General features: G+C 35.7%; 1 protein-coding gene across 7 annotated transcripts in view; it reads left to right on the forward strand.

Moving 5' to 3' along the window:
* Window positions 1-18,357, forward strand: part of FUT8 (fucosyltransferase 8) — a 398,079-nt gene that overhangs the window by 359,465 nt on the left and 20,257 nt on the right. For all 7 annotated transcript variants that reach the window (XM_046008252.1, XM_046008253.1, XM_046008251.1 and 4 more), the window contains one exon: window positions 17,346-17,592. In XM_046008252.1, the coding sequence (XP_045864208.1) occupies window positions 17,346-17,592 (247 nt within the window). The remainder of the gene's footprint in view (window positions 1-17,345; window positions 17,593-18,357) is intronic.

Genomic DNA, 18,357 nt, shown 5'->3' on the forward strand with positions numbered 1-18,357 from the left:
GTGGAAAGAACCAAGATGCCCTTCAACAGATGAATGGATAAGGAAGATGTGGTCCATATACACAATGGAGTATTATGCCTCCATCAGAAAGGACGAATACCCAACTTTTGTAGCAACATGGACAGGACTGGAAGAAATTATGCTGAACGAAATAAGTCAAGCAGAGAGAGTCAAGTATCATATGGTCTCACTTATTTGTGGAGCATAACAAATAACATGGAGGACATGGGGAGATGGAGAGGAGAGGGAGTTGAGGGAAACTGGAAGGGGAGATGAACCATAAGAGACTATGGACTCTGAAAAACAACCAGAGGGTTATGAAGGGGCGGCAGGAGGCGGGGGTGGGGTGGGAGGTTGAGGAACCAGGTGGTGGGTAATAGGGAGGGCACGTACTGCATGGAGCACTGGGTGTGATGCCAAAACAATGAACACTGTTATGCTGTAAATAAGCAAATAAAAATAAATAAATAAATTTAAAAAAAAAAACTCTTCTTCTTTCTCTATTGGATTGACTTTGTTTCTTTGTCAAAGATCAGTTGACTACATTTGTGTGTGTTTATTTCTGGGCTCTCTGTCCTATTCCATTAATCTATTTATCTATTAATCTATTCTTTCACCAATATCACATTCTTGATTGCTGTTGCTTTTCAGTGAGTTCATTTTCATTTTCTAGAAGTCAAGTAGTGTCAGTCCTCTGAATGTGTCCTTTTTCTTCAGTATGGTAATGGCTATTCTTGGTCTTTTACCTCACCATATAAACTTTAGAATCATTTTATTGATATTCACGAAGTTATTTGCTAGGATTTTCATTGAGATTGTATTGGATCTATAAATGAAGTTGTGGAAAATTGACATCTCAACAATGTTGTGTCTTCCTATTTATGAATTTAGACTGTTTTCCTATCTATGAATTTGAACTGTCTCTCCATTTATTTACATATTCTTTGATTTACTCAGAGTTTTACAGTTTTTCTCTTATAGATATTATCTTACAGATATACATATTTTGATTTAAATGTTTTTCTCACTCTTGATACATTGTTTCTAATGTAATGTAATGTAAGTTGTTGTATGTTTTAAATTTTAAATTCCAGTTGCTCATTGGTGGTATATAGGAAAGTCATCGACTTTTATATATTACCCTTGTTTCCTGCAACTTTAGTATAATTGCTTATTAGTTCCAGCAGTTCTTATTTCAGTTCTGTGGGATTTTCTTCACAGATGATCATGTCATCTGGGAACAAAGATAATGATAGTTTGTCTTTTTTTCCCCCAATCTGTATAACTTTTATTTCCTTTTCTTGTCTTAGTGAATTAGCCAGGACTTCCAATACAATGTTGCATTGAAGTGGTGAGAGGGGACATCCTTGCCTTGTTCCTAATCTTAGGGAAAAGACATCAAGTTTCTTATAGTTATATATGACCTGTTTTTCTAAGTTGGAATATGGGTGTCAGCGTTTTCTTTTTTCAGTATGTGCATATAGTTCTGTACTGTTCCCTCTACTACTCTTGCTATATCCCACAAATTTTTGTTTTTTGCATTTTCATTTAGTTCAAAAGTTTTTTAATTTCTCAAGACTTCTTTAATTCTTGTGTTATTTAAAAGTGTGTTGTTTAATCTCCAAATATTTTGGGATTTTCTAGCTATCCTTGTGTTAATAATTTTTTATTTAATTTCATCGTGGTTGAAGAACATACTTTATATGATGTCTATTCTTTTAAATTTGTTAAGGTATGTATTATGGCCCAGAATATGGTCTATTTTGGTGAATATTCCCTGTGAGCTTGAGAATATACATTCTGCTATTGTTGGATGAAGTATTCCATGTCACCTAGATACAGTTGTTGATGATACTGTCCTGTTCAACTTTATCTTTACTGCTTTTCTGACTGCTGGTTCTGTCACTTTCTGATAGAGTAGTGTGGAAGTCTCCAACTATAATCTCTGTACTTATGCTTGCAATTCTATCAGTTTTTACCCTATGTATTTTTATGTTCTGTTGTTATGTTCATGCATATTAAGGATAGTTACAGCTTCTTGACGAATTGACCTTCTATCACAATATAATTTCTCCCTTTATTGCTAATAATTTTCCTTCCTCTGAAATCTGCATTGTCTGAAATTCGTAGAGCTACACCAGCTCTCTTTTGATTAGTGTTAACATTGATATATTTTTTTCTTCCCTTTACTTTTAATCTATCTGTGTTTTCATATTTAAAGTGGGTTTCTTATAAAGACCATGTAGTTGTCTTGCTTTTTTTTATACACTCTAACAGTCCCTGTCTTCTAATTAGTATATTTTAGACCACTTACATGTAAGGTGAGTATTGATATAGTTGGATTAATGTAAACCATATTTGTGACTCTTTCTATTCGTTGACCTTGTTCTTTCTTTATCTTCCTCGATTCATCTGCCTTCTCTCATTTTAATTATCATTGTATATCCCATTTTCTCTTCTGTCATAGCTTAGAAATTACGACTTTTTTTTTTTTTAGTGGTTGCCTGAGAGTTTGTACTACAAATTTACAAGTAATACAAGTCTACTTTCAAGGAATACTGTATCACTTCATGGGAACTGCAAACACCTTATAAAAACATAATCCCAAATCCTCCCTCTCATCCCTTATAACATTGTTGTCATTTATTTCACCTATCCATAAGCTATGATCACCACATATTTTGTTGGCTATTATTACTTTGAACAAACTATTATCTGTTAGATTAATTAAGAATAAGAAAAAGGCAAGATTTTATTTTCCTTTTATTTATTCCTTTTCTAACACTCATATATAGTATTTCTGACCTATATCATTTTCCATTCTCTCTGAAGCTGGCAACACATTCCCCCGATTTTTATTTGTCTGAGAAAATCTTTATTTCTTCTTCACTTTTGAAGGATAATTTCACTGAATACAGAATTCTAAGTAGATGGTTGTATTTTTTCAAAACTTCTGAAGTATTTCACTCTACCCTCTTCTTGTTTACATGGTTTCCAAAGAGAAGGTTGATGTGATTCTTTTTTTTTTTTTTTTAATTTATTTATTTAACAGAGAGAGACACAGTGAGAGAGGGAAAACAGGCAGAGGGAGCTACAGAGGGAGAAACAGGCTTCCCACTGAGCAGGGAGCCTGATGTAGGGCTCTATCTGAGGATCCTGGGATCATGATCTGAGCAGAAGGTAGATACTTAACAACTGAGGCACCCAGGCACTCTGATTGATGTGATTCTTATCCTACTTCTTCTAGTGAGTGATAAGATCCCTACCCCCATCTACCTGACTTCTTTTAAGACTTTGACTTTGATTTTCTGCAGTTTGATTATAATATTCCTAAATATAGATTTTCTTAAGTATTTATCCTATTGTCTTAACTTCATATATCTGTGGTTTGGCACCTGTCATTAATTTTGTTAAATTTTCAGCCATTATTACTTCAAATATTTCTTCTCTTCCTCTGTTTTTCCTGTGGTATTCCCATTACATGTATATTCACGTTTTGTAATTGTCTTACAGTTTTTGGATATTCTGTTTCATACTTTTCATTCTTTTTTCTCTTTCCAGTCAGTTTTGTAAGTTTATATTGCCATATTTTCACAGTCACTGATTCTTTCCTTGCTCATGTCCAGTCTATTGATGGGCTCATCAAAGACATTCTTCATTTCTGTTACAATGTTTTTGATTTCTAACATTTCCTTCTGATTCTTTATCAGAGTTTCACCTCTTTGCTCAGATACTTGTCTTGCATATTGTCCACTTTTACCATTAGAGTCCCTGGCATATTAATCATACTCATTTTAAATTCCTGGTCTGATAATTCCAAAATCTCTGCCGTGTATGAGTCTGGAACTGATGGTTGCTTTGTCCCCTCAGTCTGTAATTTTTGCTTCTTAGCATGTCTTGTGATTTTTTGTTGAAAGCTGGACATGATGTGTCAGGTAAAAAGGAACTGAAGTAAATGGGCCTTTAGTGTGAAGTGTTGTGTTTATCCAACTAGGAGTTAGGATATGTTTATTCTGAGCTGTAGCTATGTATCAGATGCTGAATTTTCCTTTACTACTTTCGTTTTTTGTCTCCCCTGCTGTTATTACATGTTCTTAGAGACTCCTAAGCAGTTCTTTTACCTCTACTCCTTTGTTATTATTCAGTAGCCCTATTGATGTGGTAGTGTTGAATGGGGAAGGCACATTCTGTAGTTTTAGGATTAGATCTGTTTTTTAATGTACCTGAGATGGCTGTTTCCTGTCCCCCAGGTTGGTTAGTCTTTGGTAAAACCTCAATAGGTTAAGTTCTGGTATAATAGTTTCCCTTGAAGGCAGTCCTCAGGGAGAACAGAAAGCTTGCTGCAAATAAACTAATATGTGAAAATTCTCTGAAAGTGAAAAAAAGTACAATTATGTCTTATTAGAATGATAGTAATGATTACAAATAGCATTAACAAGAGATATGACAATGTTAGCTTTAAATGTAATATTTAGTTAATTTGTATATTTTCTGCTATGATATAAATATTTTAAGTGAAATTTTTACAAATTAATTTCATTATCTAATTCAAGTTAATTATACAATGTGAAACCCACACAGTTCTGAATGAAGGAACAGACTTCATTCAAACAATAAAACATACCTAAAATACGTCTGAGCATAATTTCCAGTTCCATCAGACTCTTTTCATCATGTAAAAATTAACTACAAATGCTAATATTATTTAATAACTAAATAATAACTGTAGTATATGTCACTCTCAAAGATAATCTTTTAAGTCCAAGGAATTAGACTCATCTTCCTGGAAGAGTATACATGTAATCATAACAGAATAACAAAAGCAAGAATATTCTTCTTGCCATGTCCTTTTTAAGTAGGGTGTACTTAAGAAATGGGCGGTGGATCCACAGCAGAATGTCTATATATTTCTCAAGTACTTTATAAGAAAAAGAATAGAGGTGTTATATATACAGTATTTATATGCAGTATTTATATACAGTTTTAGCTTAGCAAGTATTTATATACAGTTTTCCACCTATTTGTTATTTAAAAGACTGGTAAAGTTCTTAAATAAAGGCAGTACATGAGTAATATTGACTATTTTGCATTGTAAAGCAGGAAAACTGGTGATATTCTCAAATCTCAAAATTTTCCCCTAACATTGAGATTATAGTGCAAATGGTGGGGTGATCTATTAACTAGCTAAGTGATTATTTCCTCCAGCAGACTGTAGACTCTATATTACAGTACTTTATATGTTAAATTCAATTCCGTTGTTCAACTAAGCACTTACTTTGTGTTTTTTATGTACCTGGGATAGTGGTAGTGTATATAGGTTAAGGTTTATGTCCTTATTCCAGATTTGTGGGGGAGATAGATACACATAAAAGCAATTATAAACAGGTTGGTAAATGCAGTGAAAGAGATACATAAATGGATGATTCTTAAGATTACCCTGTGTTCTAAGAGTTAAACTTCTAAAATTTTAAATTCCTGAAAGCTGAAGTTTTACTACGTAGCAGTTATTAACTCCCCATGTCCTATTGAACATCACCTATTTAAGGAATATAGCCTTTGCTGTCTTGTATATTATCATGTAATCACTCCTCATCTCCTGTACATGTGCATGCACACACACAGACTCACACTCACAGCTGTACAGGCCAACGTGATGACCTCACCCTGGGAAACGAATCCTGTAGGTTGGGATGTGCTAAGAGGATGTGTAAGATTCCCTGTGGAGAGATGATCTAATCTTGCAGCTGAGCACTCTGGAGTCTGAAGAATCTAGATTCTGATTCTGATTCTGATTCTGATTCCTTCACTGATCATCTATAAGTGTACTTGCCCTATGGTGTCATTTTCATAATTAAAAGATATAATGTTTATAAGCATTATGTACAGTACCCAATACATGGTTTCAGTAAATGTTAGTATTTTACAAGACAGAGACTATTTTATCTAAGGGTGAGACTGAGTTGTTAAATTCTGTAGACTGAAGCTGATGTCTACAGGATGGGCCCTGAGCAAGAGTGGAATCAGACAGCAGAAAGGAGGGTATGGCTGACTCAGACCACATGGCCACAAAGACATGGTATGAATTGAAGGTTTCCTACCTCCTGAGATACAGTTGTACTTTCTGCTTTTTTTTTTCTTGGCAAAATCCCTTGTATCCTTTTGGCAATTTCCTTTTTACTTGAGCTAATTTGACTAGGTTTCTATTCTTTGCAATCAGTGATCTTTGGCTAAAACAGTTCTCAGTAAGAATTTTTTGGTTGTTTGATTTTGGTAAGAGGAAATGGTCATGTACGAGATTTGTTCTAACAAAACAACTATGTAGTACAAGCTTCAGAACTCCAATATCCTTTATATTATTGTACACTAACCAAACAATCATTATCAACAGGCATAAGTAATATTCTATTCTTCTTCCTCTCATCCTTTTCTGTTTCTGTGGTATATCTACCTCTTATCTCCATACTGCAAGGAAAAGAAATAATGGTTTTTTGGTATACAAAGAAAAAGCATCCTTTACAGCCGAAATGTAACATAGTCTTCTTATCTGATATATGTAATTTCCTCTGCACTGAAGCCTAAGCTTTGTTGGGGGGGTGCCTGGGTGGCTCAGTCTTTATCATGATTCCAGAGTCCTGGGATCGAGCCCTGCATCTGGCTTCTGCTCAGCAGAAAGCCTGCTTCTCCCTCTTCCACTCCCCTGCTTGTGTTCCCTCTCCTGCTGTCCCCCTCTCTCTCTGTTAAAAAAATACATAAATAAAATCCTTAAAAAATAAAAAAATTTAAAAAGAAGGGCATCTAGGGTCATAGCACTGATTAATCCAGTTAAGTACTCTGATTTAACAGCAGTTCTCAGTGACATTTTATAGGAAATATGGTTGTCATCCATGGTGTCATGGTATGAACATTCATATTTTACTTCAAACATCATTTCTGGTTTAGGTTACCTTCTCTTGGGATAGTGAGTTCTGTAAGAATTCTACCTGTTGTCTGAAATTAGACTTTATTTTATTTATTCTTAAACTACTACTTTCAAATACCAATGAAAGATCCCTAATTCTAAGACTTGGTGAACATGTTCTCGAACACCTTGTTTAACATCTAACTTTGAACAGAGAGCTCTCAGTTCTCTTTTCAGATAGATAAGAATCATCCTGTTGTTATTTGGAAGAACTCTATCCCTCTAAATATTATTTCTCTTTGTTCTTGAGATGTAGTAGTTTAACTGCACAAGTTTATTAGTTATATAATAACTAATATTATATCCTGAATTTTGGGTGATATCCTCAGAAGTAGATACTTCAGTTTATAAGGTCTTCAGGAGCAAATTGAAATTTGCTCGTTTTTATTTATCTATCAATATACCGTTTAAGAAACTAAATGAGGAAATTTTTTTTCTATTTTATTATTTTATTTTTCTTCAGTGTTCTAGCACTCATTGTTATGCACCATACCCAGTGCACCATGCAATACATGCCCTCCATAATACCCACCACCAGGCACACCTAACCCCCCACACTTCTCCCCTCCAAAACCCTCAGTTTGTTTCTCAGAGTCCACAGTCTTTCATGGTTTGTCTCCCCCTCCAATCTCCCCCAACTCACTTCTCTTCTCCATCTCCCCATGTCCCCTGTGTTATTCCTTATGCTCCACAAGTAAGTGAAACCATAGGATAATTGACTCTCTCTGCTTGACTTATTTCACTCAGCATAATCTCTTCCAGTCCCATCCATGTTGATACAAAAGTTGGGTATTCATCCTTTCCGATGGAGGCATAACATTCCACTGTATATATGACCATATCTTCTTTTATCCACTCAACTGTTGAAGGGTATCTTGGCTCTTTCCACAGTTTGGCTATTGTGGCCATTGCTTCTATGAACATTGGGGTACAGATGGCCCTTCTTTTCACTACATATGTATCTTTGGGGTAAATGCCCAGTAGTGCAATTGCAGGGTCATAGGGTAGCTCTATTTTTAATTTCTTAAGGAATCTCCACACTGTTTTCAAAAGTGCCTGTGCCAATTTGCATTCCCACCAACAGTGTAAGAAGGTTACTCTTTTTCCAAAATATTTTTTAAAAACAGACATATTTTAGACTGCAAAATATCTTTGCTTTAATGTTTAATAGTTGAAAATAAGTATGTAAATAGATGGTAAGAGTGTTTTACATGTTTAATAAATCTCTTTATGATAACTGCTTTTTAGATTCTTTGTTCTGAAGTAGGCTATTTCTTTCATGAAAGGGTTATTGTATAATTATTAGGAAATAAGACTGTCAAAGATTGGCTAATTCATATTTTCTTTACAATCAAATTGTGAAGTATTATTAACCCTTAACTATGAGCTTTAAGTTGACTTAAAAGCACCCTAGTTATTTCATAAAAATACTTTAAATTTGAGATAATGTGTCTTTAGGTATTGTTTTTGTTTCTTCAGGCATCTCATTATGAACCCAAAATGACAATGAATTGAGTTGTTTTGTTTAGCCATGATCTAGCTGCTTTATATGTGTACTTGTGATCAGTATTTGCAGTTTGTCCTTAATATTAAATTCCTTGATCTAGTGCCTGCTGTAGAGAGAGATCTGGACCTTACCGATTGGTTGTAACCTTACTCATACCTGGAGCCCCACCCCTCCCTTCTTTTTAAAAAAATTCCATGTAGAGTCACTTTTGTTTTCTGTGGAACTTTAAGGTAATGGAGTAAGGTGGTATAAAACTTCAGATTCTGGAATCAGAATGTCTGACTGCTAGCTGGGTGACCTGGAGCAAGTTACTTAAATTCATCTATAAATTGAGGATAAGGGAGTACGCACTTCATAAGACTTTGTGGATTATTTGGGATAATGTATGGAAAATATTTAGTGTATTACCTGGCATGTAGTTGGTGCTCAATAAATGTTAGCCTTTAATTAAAGTTGCTGACAGGGAGCTGAGGCAAGGAGGTGATGGATACAGGGGTTATTTTAGAAATGGCTTATCGCATACATGGGTCACTGAAGAATTAAGTATATGAATTTGGGGCCTATTGATAGATAACACTACAGGTTGAAAAATATGTTGCAGATGATGAGAAACCATAGATAATCTTGGCAGGGAAGTGACAGAAGTATTCCTTTGGAAATGATAGTCCAGGTTCTAAAGAGGGTTGTGGTGGCTCTGTCCCTGATTTAGGTGTAAATGAACAATGTCATAGGACCCATGTGTGAGAATCAAATCTAGTACAAGTATTGTCTTTTATAAGCAGTAACAAGCAAAAACTACTTCTCGCCATCTCAGACATCTCCTCGCCCTATTTGCCACATTTATCTTCCTCCTTCCTCCCCTTTCCATGCTGTTAAGGTTTCATGCCTTTTGCCTCAGAGTTCTTTCTCTTTGTACATGGATATCCCCTGCTCTTCCTACAGTTAAACCAAAACGAGTAAAGTATAGCCACTCTTTGGGTAATGTTGTTTTTTTTTTAAGATTTTATTTATTTATTTGACAGACAGAGATCACAAGTAGGCAGAGAGGCAGGCAGAGAGAGAGAGAGGAGGAAGCAGGTTGTCCGCAGAGCAGAGAGCCTGATGCGGGGCTTGATCCCAGAACCCTGGGATCATGACCTGAGCCGAAGGCAGAGGCTTTAACCCACTGAGCCACCCAGGTGCCCCCTTTGGGTAATGTTTTTACATGTTTCTCTCAGCTATGCCACCAGAGGCTATAGATTATCAGGTATTAGCTCTCTTCTCTCTAGAGATGTAACACAACCCAGAAAAGGAGAGAAGGGGAGGATCAGCTGACTGATACCAGGTTAGTGGCTTCAGTGACAGCAGGGGCTGTGGCTTGCCATGTAAAGCTATACCCCACCCCCCATCTCTTCATCCACACTGGAAGCGGAGGGAGCCAGGAGAGAAGATAGATTCTGTAGTCCAAGATGGCAGGAAGCTAAATGTGGAAATGATGGCAGGGCAACTTTTGGAGCTGCTAGTATTTTATGGATTGGGTTAACATATGAAACGAGGGAGATTTCTACCCCAGTTCCTGGTTTAGTAGGCAAGGTGTTTGTTTGATTAGCAATTTGTAGAGTGCTTTAGCATGGTAATACTACACTTAATTTGTTGTCTTTCTCCTCATATCTCACAAAAATCTTAACTGTTTTGTTAGGATTTTCTTCTTCCAGCATGACTATATTTTCATTTTCTTCTCTCAGGGAATAGCCAGAATTTCTAGTTATAATTCTTACGTTTTACGGTATTAGGATTGACCTATACCCTATTATCAGGAAACTCAAATTAGGCCTTCCTGATTTAACATTTGAATGCTAATGTAGCAGAAAAATCACAAGAAACTGTAAGTCCAGCATGAAACTTTGCATTCTTAACTCCAACTAAGTGCTAATTACAAAGGCTGCTATAGAATTCCCCCAAAGCAAAAGGGAACACAGCATGCCAACTGACAACTATCCTGTGAGATCCCCTGGCCCAACAATAGACTCAGTCATCTCTTTGAGGAATCCTCAAGGGATAAAATACTATTATCATGAAGGTCGTTCCTCCTGCCTTTATCTTTCAAGGAGAGTGACTTGTGGTGAAGGTGTAAGAGAAATATGAAAGTGGAATTGTGATTTTTTTTTTTTTTTTTAATGAGAATGGGGGAAAGAGAGTTTGGGGTTTGGCTCTTTAATCATTTGATGAAATTAACCCTTATCTTTCTTTCTGCTTTCCATTCCTTTGTTTTCTTGTTTTTTCCCCATGAAAAAAGCTGTTCTAAAATTCTTTGGGATCCCTGGATTAGAAGGAGTTTCTAAGTTAAGAAAAAGTACTAAATTATTTAAATAAAATACAAAAAACCAGAACACTCTTCCAAATCTCTACATGGAGTTATAGGGCCAATGCAGTGTGACTCATCAGAGAAACTATTGGCACTGTCCCATTTATGAGCAAGCTGTCTGTGGACTCTCTGGAATCTTGGCAAAGTAACATATATGTATATAAAAGTTAAATGACTAAATTTGTTTCAGAAACATGCAGAATGACTGCAGGGAGCCTTCTGTTCAATGGCATGAAGCAAAAAATCTCTTTGGTCTTTTTTCTTTTGACACTGTCCTGCCTGCCTTATCCTGAACTGCGTAACTCACTAAGATATTACATATTTTCCATTAGCCATTCTTTTAGTTCCATATCCAGTCTGTCAGAATAACATTGAGGTCGGTGAACCATGAGCCTCGTTGCCTTTGCAAGGATTTATGTACTAGTAAAAGCAGAAAATACCTCATAAGAATGCTGCACAATCATTCCCATAGTGTGATATGCTAATTCTTAAGAATGTTGCTAGCATTGCACTTTGTTTCATATGATTGAATTTAGAACTTTTACTCAATTGGTTGAAGGCTTCAAACTGGCAGTAATAACAGTCTTTTGAGTTGTCGCTTAAGTAGAGCAGTGATGGAATTCATATGGCAGGCGACAGTTGCTCATTCAAGTTCAAGAAGAAATCTCTATCAGCTGCAGTGGTTGAAACAACAAAAAGAAAGTAGCCCAGCTGTTCACTTTTTAATAGTATATCTTTCCTCCATATTATAAATGAGAACAGAGCTCAGTCATTAAATGAAGATACAACTATTAAGGTCATCATTGTTAAAAATCCCGAGGAATATACCTCACATATTTATGTGATTTTTTTTTTTTAATGTCCATCTTACTGTGTCCCAAGTAAAATCAAGAAAATTCCCCAGTGCCTCTAGAGGTATCACCACAGCTAGTTAGCTTTCGGCCTTGATCTCCTTTTACTCGTACTTCCCATAACAAGTCTCAGAGAGTGAAGTAAGAATTTAAGCAGTCTTATTTGGCCACAAAGTGTTGAAGAATATAAATCCAAGAAGTCCAGAAAGTCTTTGTAGATATAATTTAAGCATACAAATTCTCTGCTGTGATACATATTACTAGTTTAGACAATTTTCTGTCATTCTGTGCTTTCAGTGTAGGACAGAATTTTGCTCAAGTCAGTTTAGTGATAATAAGATATCAGAACTTCCAGGGAGCCAGAGTCCCTACCCTTCAGTTAGAACATTTGTTGAATATTTTGAAAAGATAAAAGCTGCTTATTGTTCTATTGCCTATGGTAAACATTAATTAATTAAACATAATGTGTTAAGATTTTCTTTGGGTGTACATCTTCTATCTCCTTATACCTAGTATATTTGGGAGCATATCTTTGGCTCACTGAAATTGGGAACTTTGATTACTTTTCAAAGAATATGATATTTTGGCACATAATCTCTTTCTTGACCAAACTCTACTAGGTTCTTGAGAATTGTTCAGCAGAATTGATCCCAGGGTAAAGAAGTAACATTTTCTGAGAATTACTATGTGTCAGGCATTGTGCTCAGCTTTCTCCATGTAATATCTCATCCTTAAAATAACTCGATGAATAAGATACTATAATTAATCCCATTTTACAGATGAATAAGGTACTATTATCAATGCCATTTTCCAGAGGAAGAAACAGGGGTGAAGTTAAATATAGCTTACCCAAAGTCACACAACTGTTAAGTGATAGAGTATTTGAACACAAGTGTTTTTGTCATTCCAAAGCCCATACTCATAATCACTATGCACTATAGTCAAGATACTGTGCGAATAGGCATTTGCTTTACCATACTTGTTTGATGTCTCTCCCCTGGTCCAGCCTCAAGTAGGGCTGTGAGCCTCGGCAGTGGGCATAGTCTTTGGAAAGGCTCTTGGGTATGATGGCATGTACCATCTATAGCCATTCAAGGCAACCCCTAGAAAGGGGATTAAAACCTCATTCTACCTACCCATCTGTACCTATTTGAGGAAAGTATGGACATATGTGGGCATTGAAAGAAATTGCCTTAGGAGTCTTGAGACCAGAAAGCAGATTGCTTTTTTGGTTCAGAATTGCCAAAGTGTTGCTTATAATCCCCTCCTCCTCCCAAGTGAAATTTAAGTTCCAGGTAGTGATGTCTTATTGGAGATTTTTCCCATCTGGCAACCCTATTCCAAACCACTTTATTTTGACCATCCTAGCTGTATGAATTCTGTCTTCAGAGGATTTTCTCCTCTAAGTTCTGTTTCTCTCACAAGTCAGTGATACAGTCACTGAGTAGCTACTGAGAAAAGAAAACAGTAAATGGAGAAGAAATCTCATGGACTAGGACCCCATATCTTTGAAACATTTTTCATCATAGCAGAACCTATTTGTTCATGGTAGATGTTAAGATCTTTCTATTAAATCTACTAATGATTAATAATTCTAATTGGCTAATTCCAGGGCTAGTGTCTCTGTCTTATGGTACATGGAATGATGACAGAGTAATGCTTTTAAAAAATAGTGTTGCTATGAATCGAGCAGCAGGGAAGAGGGCTTCTCTAGAGACACTTGCCTGCAGCTGTGGAGATGTTCCCTGTCAAAGAACAATCTACTACTGGCAGAGGGCTGTAAGTGTACTAACAAGCCTATTGAGTCTTCCCTGCCTTTAGCAAAGAGAATGACCTTATAAAACAGAATTAGCAACAAGAAAAGGTAGTCTTGAAAATGAGTCTCTGAAATAATGAATAATGACCATATCAGTTCAAGTTGAACTAGGCAGTCAATTATCTAATACCTAGGCTAGTTTGCTGTGATTCTTTCCAAATGCATAGCGCTGACTTTTGTATGACTTATATGTATATAAAACATTCTCTTGCTGGAAGGTTAATGCAATGCTGCTTTTTTTTTCCCCCAACACTAAATAAAGCCTTAATAGAATGGCAGGGCTCTCTTGATTGATCAAAAGGGGACATAGATAAGTGCTTCGAAATATATATATAGGTTCCAGAAAGCAGAATGTAATATAAGTAATATAGTAAATACTAGAGTCTAATCCTGGCGTTTTTATTAGCTTTATTACCTTTGAGAAATTCACTTAAGCTCTCTAGCTTATTTCCTCTGTAAAATGAAGGAGTTTAAGTAAAAATGTATTTCCCAAACTCTGAACCTACCACGGATTACTGGAGATTAAAAAGCATTTCAGATAATTTCCTGATAAAAGATTAAAATAAACATTGAATCACATAGTTGAGAAAGTTGCTTTTTCAGTCTTTCTAATTATGTCAGAAAAATTCTCAATTTGGTATCAAGATATCTTTAATAGTTCTTTAACCCTGGATAATTAGGGGTAGAGATGGGTAGGAACAGGTACTGGGAATCTTCTGTTCCTCAAGAGTTTCGATAGAAGAAAAAAGAATTCTGTTACTTCAAGGGGTAAATACTGAAGTGCTTTTTTGCTTCTTTCTGTCTACTTCATTTCCCTTCCACTTGGAGGGAAAGTAGTGTATAACTAGTAAGTTTAGGAAAAGGAACCAAACGTGTGAAGCACAGCCCTTTCTGGCTTCTCTCCCAGTAAAGCCCCCTCTCAGAAGGCATGTTCCTCCTCCTCCCCTGGGTAGGAGGTCATGGTTGACAGACTCTACATAAGGCTGGGGGGAAACTACTAGGAAACCCAAAAGCCCAAAAATCCAAAACAAAGAACCACATTCTGTAGTTTATCCTTATTAGTAATCAAGCTGGTATTTTAATTGCCATTATATTCTTCTTTGTCTCTCCTTTGGTTTCAAACTCATAGGAGATATAACGGAAAAAGCAATTATACCCTTTAATGTCGCTGATAATCTCCTTTTTAAACAGAAATCTGGCTTAGGCTCAGAGCCCTTCACAGGGAATAGTGTCTATATAGAATTTAATAATATGGTTTTGTTTTCAGTGAAGTTAGCATCTATAAAATAAAACCATGGAGGTTTTAAAATGAATTTTTAAAACATTAAACAGTACAGACAATGCATAGATATGGTAAAAATTATAAAGTTCATACATTAAGGACTAAAGTTTAGAAAACACTGAACAAAATTATCTCTAGGATCTGTTCCAGATTTAAGTTCTTTTGATATGTATTCCAGTAGAATAAAAAATGTTAGGTGGTAAACCAAGTTAAAAAAGGAAACTTCTAACATAAAATGTACTATGTTATTTTCATTTATTTTGAAATATATCAATATTGAAGGAACTAAACTTCTATTTTTTATATGAATGAAAATGGTATTGATATGAAAATGATAAATTTGTAATATTTTACTAGGCGGTTGAGTATTGATATCTTTTTAATAGTGTGGTTTTTGGTGACGGTATTTTGTTTTATTTTGTTTATTTTTCTTTTACTGAAAGCAGTCAGTTCTGGGAGAGGATTTTGAACTAGAAATCTTGGAGAGCAAGAACTATGTTATCATTGTATACTCTGCTTCATACAGTGTTTGGAATATAGCAGTGTTCAATAAATATTTGAACAACTGAATGAATGAATGAATGAGTGAACAAAGAATCAACAAAAATAAACTGAATCCTCTGTCCTGAAGGTATAAACATAGTTTTCATTTATATCTGAAAGCTGTCAGTAGGACTAGCTGTAAGAAAGCTGAGGCCTTGGGGCAATCAGACAGGGTAATACTTCTATATAAGTGAAAGATGAAGCTAGTTACACAGAGCATTTAGAATAACCTTGTTAGGAAGAAATCACAAAAGGAAGGTAGCCCTATTAATTTTGCTCTTGTTTATGGTCATATAGGAGAGGCTAGATTTTTCCATTCTTCCTTTTTTTTTTCCCTCTCATTCATGTACTACATCTCTTATCATGTCCTGATATCAGAGAAAGCACCCCAATTTCCCTTGTCTTAGGGAAATTATTAGAGCTTAAAGTAGTACACTCTTTCCCCATACATTCTTTTTTTTTTTTAAGACTTTATTTATTTATTTGACAGAGATCACAAGTAGGCAAAGAGGCAGACAGAGTCGGCGGGTGAGGGGAGAGAAGCAGGCTCCCTGCTGAGCAGAGAGCCCCATGCAGGGCTCGATCCCAGGACCCTGAGATCATGACCTGAGCTGAAGGCAGTGGCTTAACCCACTGAGCCACCCAGGCGCCCCCCCCCCCCTTAATTACAGCTTCTCATTTGATAAGGTGCCCACCTGCCCCCCCCCTTTTTTGTGTGTGTGCCCATCTCTTTCTTAACTGACACCCTAGATGAATTGCAATACTGGTGGTAAATTTTTTTTATTGCCATTTATTCATGCAGCAAATGTAATGTTTCAAGGGCTTTGTTCTAAGAATCCTGAAATGAATCTTACATACCAGAGAGAGAATATTAACCAGACATTTTTAAATTTTCAGTTAGACCAACTAATTTTCTAATAATCATGTAGTTGGTTTAAGTGATTACTTTCCCAGGTCATATAATTTACCTTTAAACATTTTGCATATGTGCAAAAAAAACCCCCAGAATTTGAGGACTGTGTTCTAGTGAATACATTTTAAACATATTCTAGGTTTATTCTCTATAAATACATTCTTTTTTTAATGGTCCGGTGATTAACTGTGATTCTAAGGATAACATCTTAAGTGGAGTTATTTTATATGTTCAGGTTAATATTTTCTGTTATTGAAGTATTAATTCAATACATTTTATATTTGTGAAATTTCTCTGCCTGATGTCTTTGTGTCTTCTAGTAATTACTCTGTGGTCTTCAGTATGTAAACTCAACTCTAAAGTCACTGGCTTATCCCATTTTGGGATGTTCATCTCATTGCATTATAAAATTGATAGAATGGCAATAATCATAGTGATATGTAGAAATTGGATTCTGACACTACTCATCTTCTTCAAAAATTAGCATCTAGTCTCTGTTCTAACTTTAAATTAATATCCAGGTCAACAATCAACATAGATTATATTATCATAATTGAAGATAGGAAGACAATTTGGCCAAGAAAAAAGACTTCAGAATTACCTTTTTTTTATCTTTAAAAGATATAACAGCTTGATTTATAATTATAATCTTTAGGTATCTCTAGAATCTTTGTCCTATATCATGAAAGTAATACAAGAGCCATTTCCTATAATGACAGTCTAGAAGTTTTGAGAACACTTTATTGTCTAGTTCAAAAACAATTAAAAAAACAGAACTTTACCTCACTGGCTGTGTTCACCAGCAGGACGGCTGTTCTCTGATTAGATAGTCTGAGTGCTGGATGTGTCCTTATCTGGGGTATAAGGTGTTCATATGGCAGCTATGTTATGACAGGGAAAAAAGAAAAAAACATCGTGGAGCTGAGAGGCAGACCAGCCTAAATGTGAAATATAACTCTGTCATTTCTGTGCTAGTACCTTGGGCAAGTGAATAGCTGCCTCTGTAAAGAGAGAGTTTTAATACTGCTTTAGAGTGGCTGTGAGGATGAAAGCATCCAGAGTGAGCTCTTCTTAAATGGTAGTTGTATGAGGAAAGCAGTATGGTGATGGTATGTTTTGATATTCGTGCAGGTGAAGTCAAGGACAAAAATGTTCAGGTGGTTGAGCTCCCCATTGTAGACAGTCTCCATCCTCGTCCACCGTATTTACCCCTGGCTGTACCAGAAGACCTTGCAGATCGGCTCGTACGAGTCCATGGTGATCCTGCAGTGTGGTGGGTGTCCCAGTTCGTCAAATACTTGATCCGCCCACAACCTTGGCTGGAAAAGGAAATAGAAGAGGCTACCAAGAAGCTTGGCTTCAAACATCCAGTTATTGGGTAAGAATCTGACTTATTCCTCATAAAGTGATATGTAGTAGCAGAGATATGTATACTTTATACTATATTGTAAATTTTATGATATATAGTTTAATTTTCAGAGCCCAACCCAAATACAGATATTCCAGAGTTCCCCTTAGGTCATGAAGAGATCATTCTTCCTTTGTTCACTTAGACATCATACTTTGTTACCCTCATTCACTTATTTATGTATTCATTCAACAAATATATTAAACCCATATTTCTGAAATTAGCTGTCTCTTCTGGGGAAGCTAGCAAAATTTTATTTTATTGAGAGTATTTTGAATGTTATACAAGACTCATGTCTTATCCTAACAAGGCCATGAGATGAAGCTGTCATATTTATAGCTTTTCTATTGTAATTTTTGTTAGGTTTCACTAATTACCACTAGTGATTATTTTGCATTTTTTTGATGTTCTGTTTTCCTTTCTGTCCTGGAAGCTATTTTTGAAAATAAGAGGACAATTTATAATGTAAGATAATGTTAAAATTATTATTTAAAATTATCTCTTGGCCCACTTGGGAACTATCATGTACATATGCAATTAGTCTCATGCTTATGTTCAGGGAGATATATCTGGAAATCCTAGGACCAAGAAGAATCCAAAAGAGTATCTTTGCTCATAAGGATGTGCTCCTGTACACAAAAATAAAAAAGTTATGGAAAGAGGAATTTTCCTGAGTCCTGGTGCCAGATTTCATACCTTGGGAAAATTTCCTTTGCCTAATGAGAAGAGTACTGG

This window comes from Meles meles, chromosome 6 (genome assembly GCF_922984935.1).
Source record: "Meles meles chromosome 6, mMelMel3.1 paternal haplotype, whole genome shotgun sequence".
Lineage (NCBI taxonomy): Eukaryota > Metazoa > Chordata > Mammalia > Carnivora > Mustelidae > Meles > Meles meles.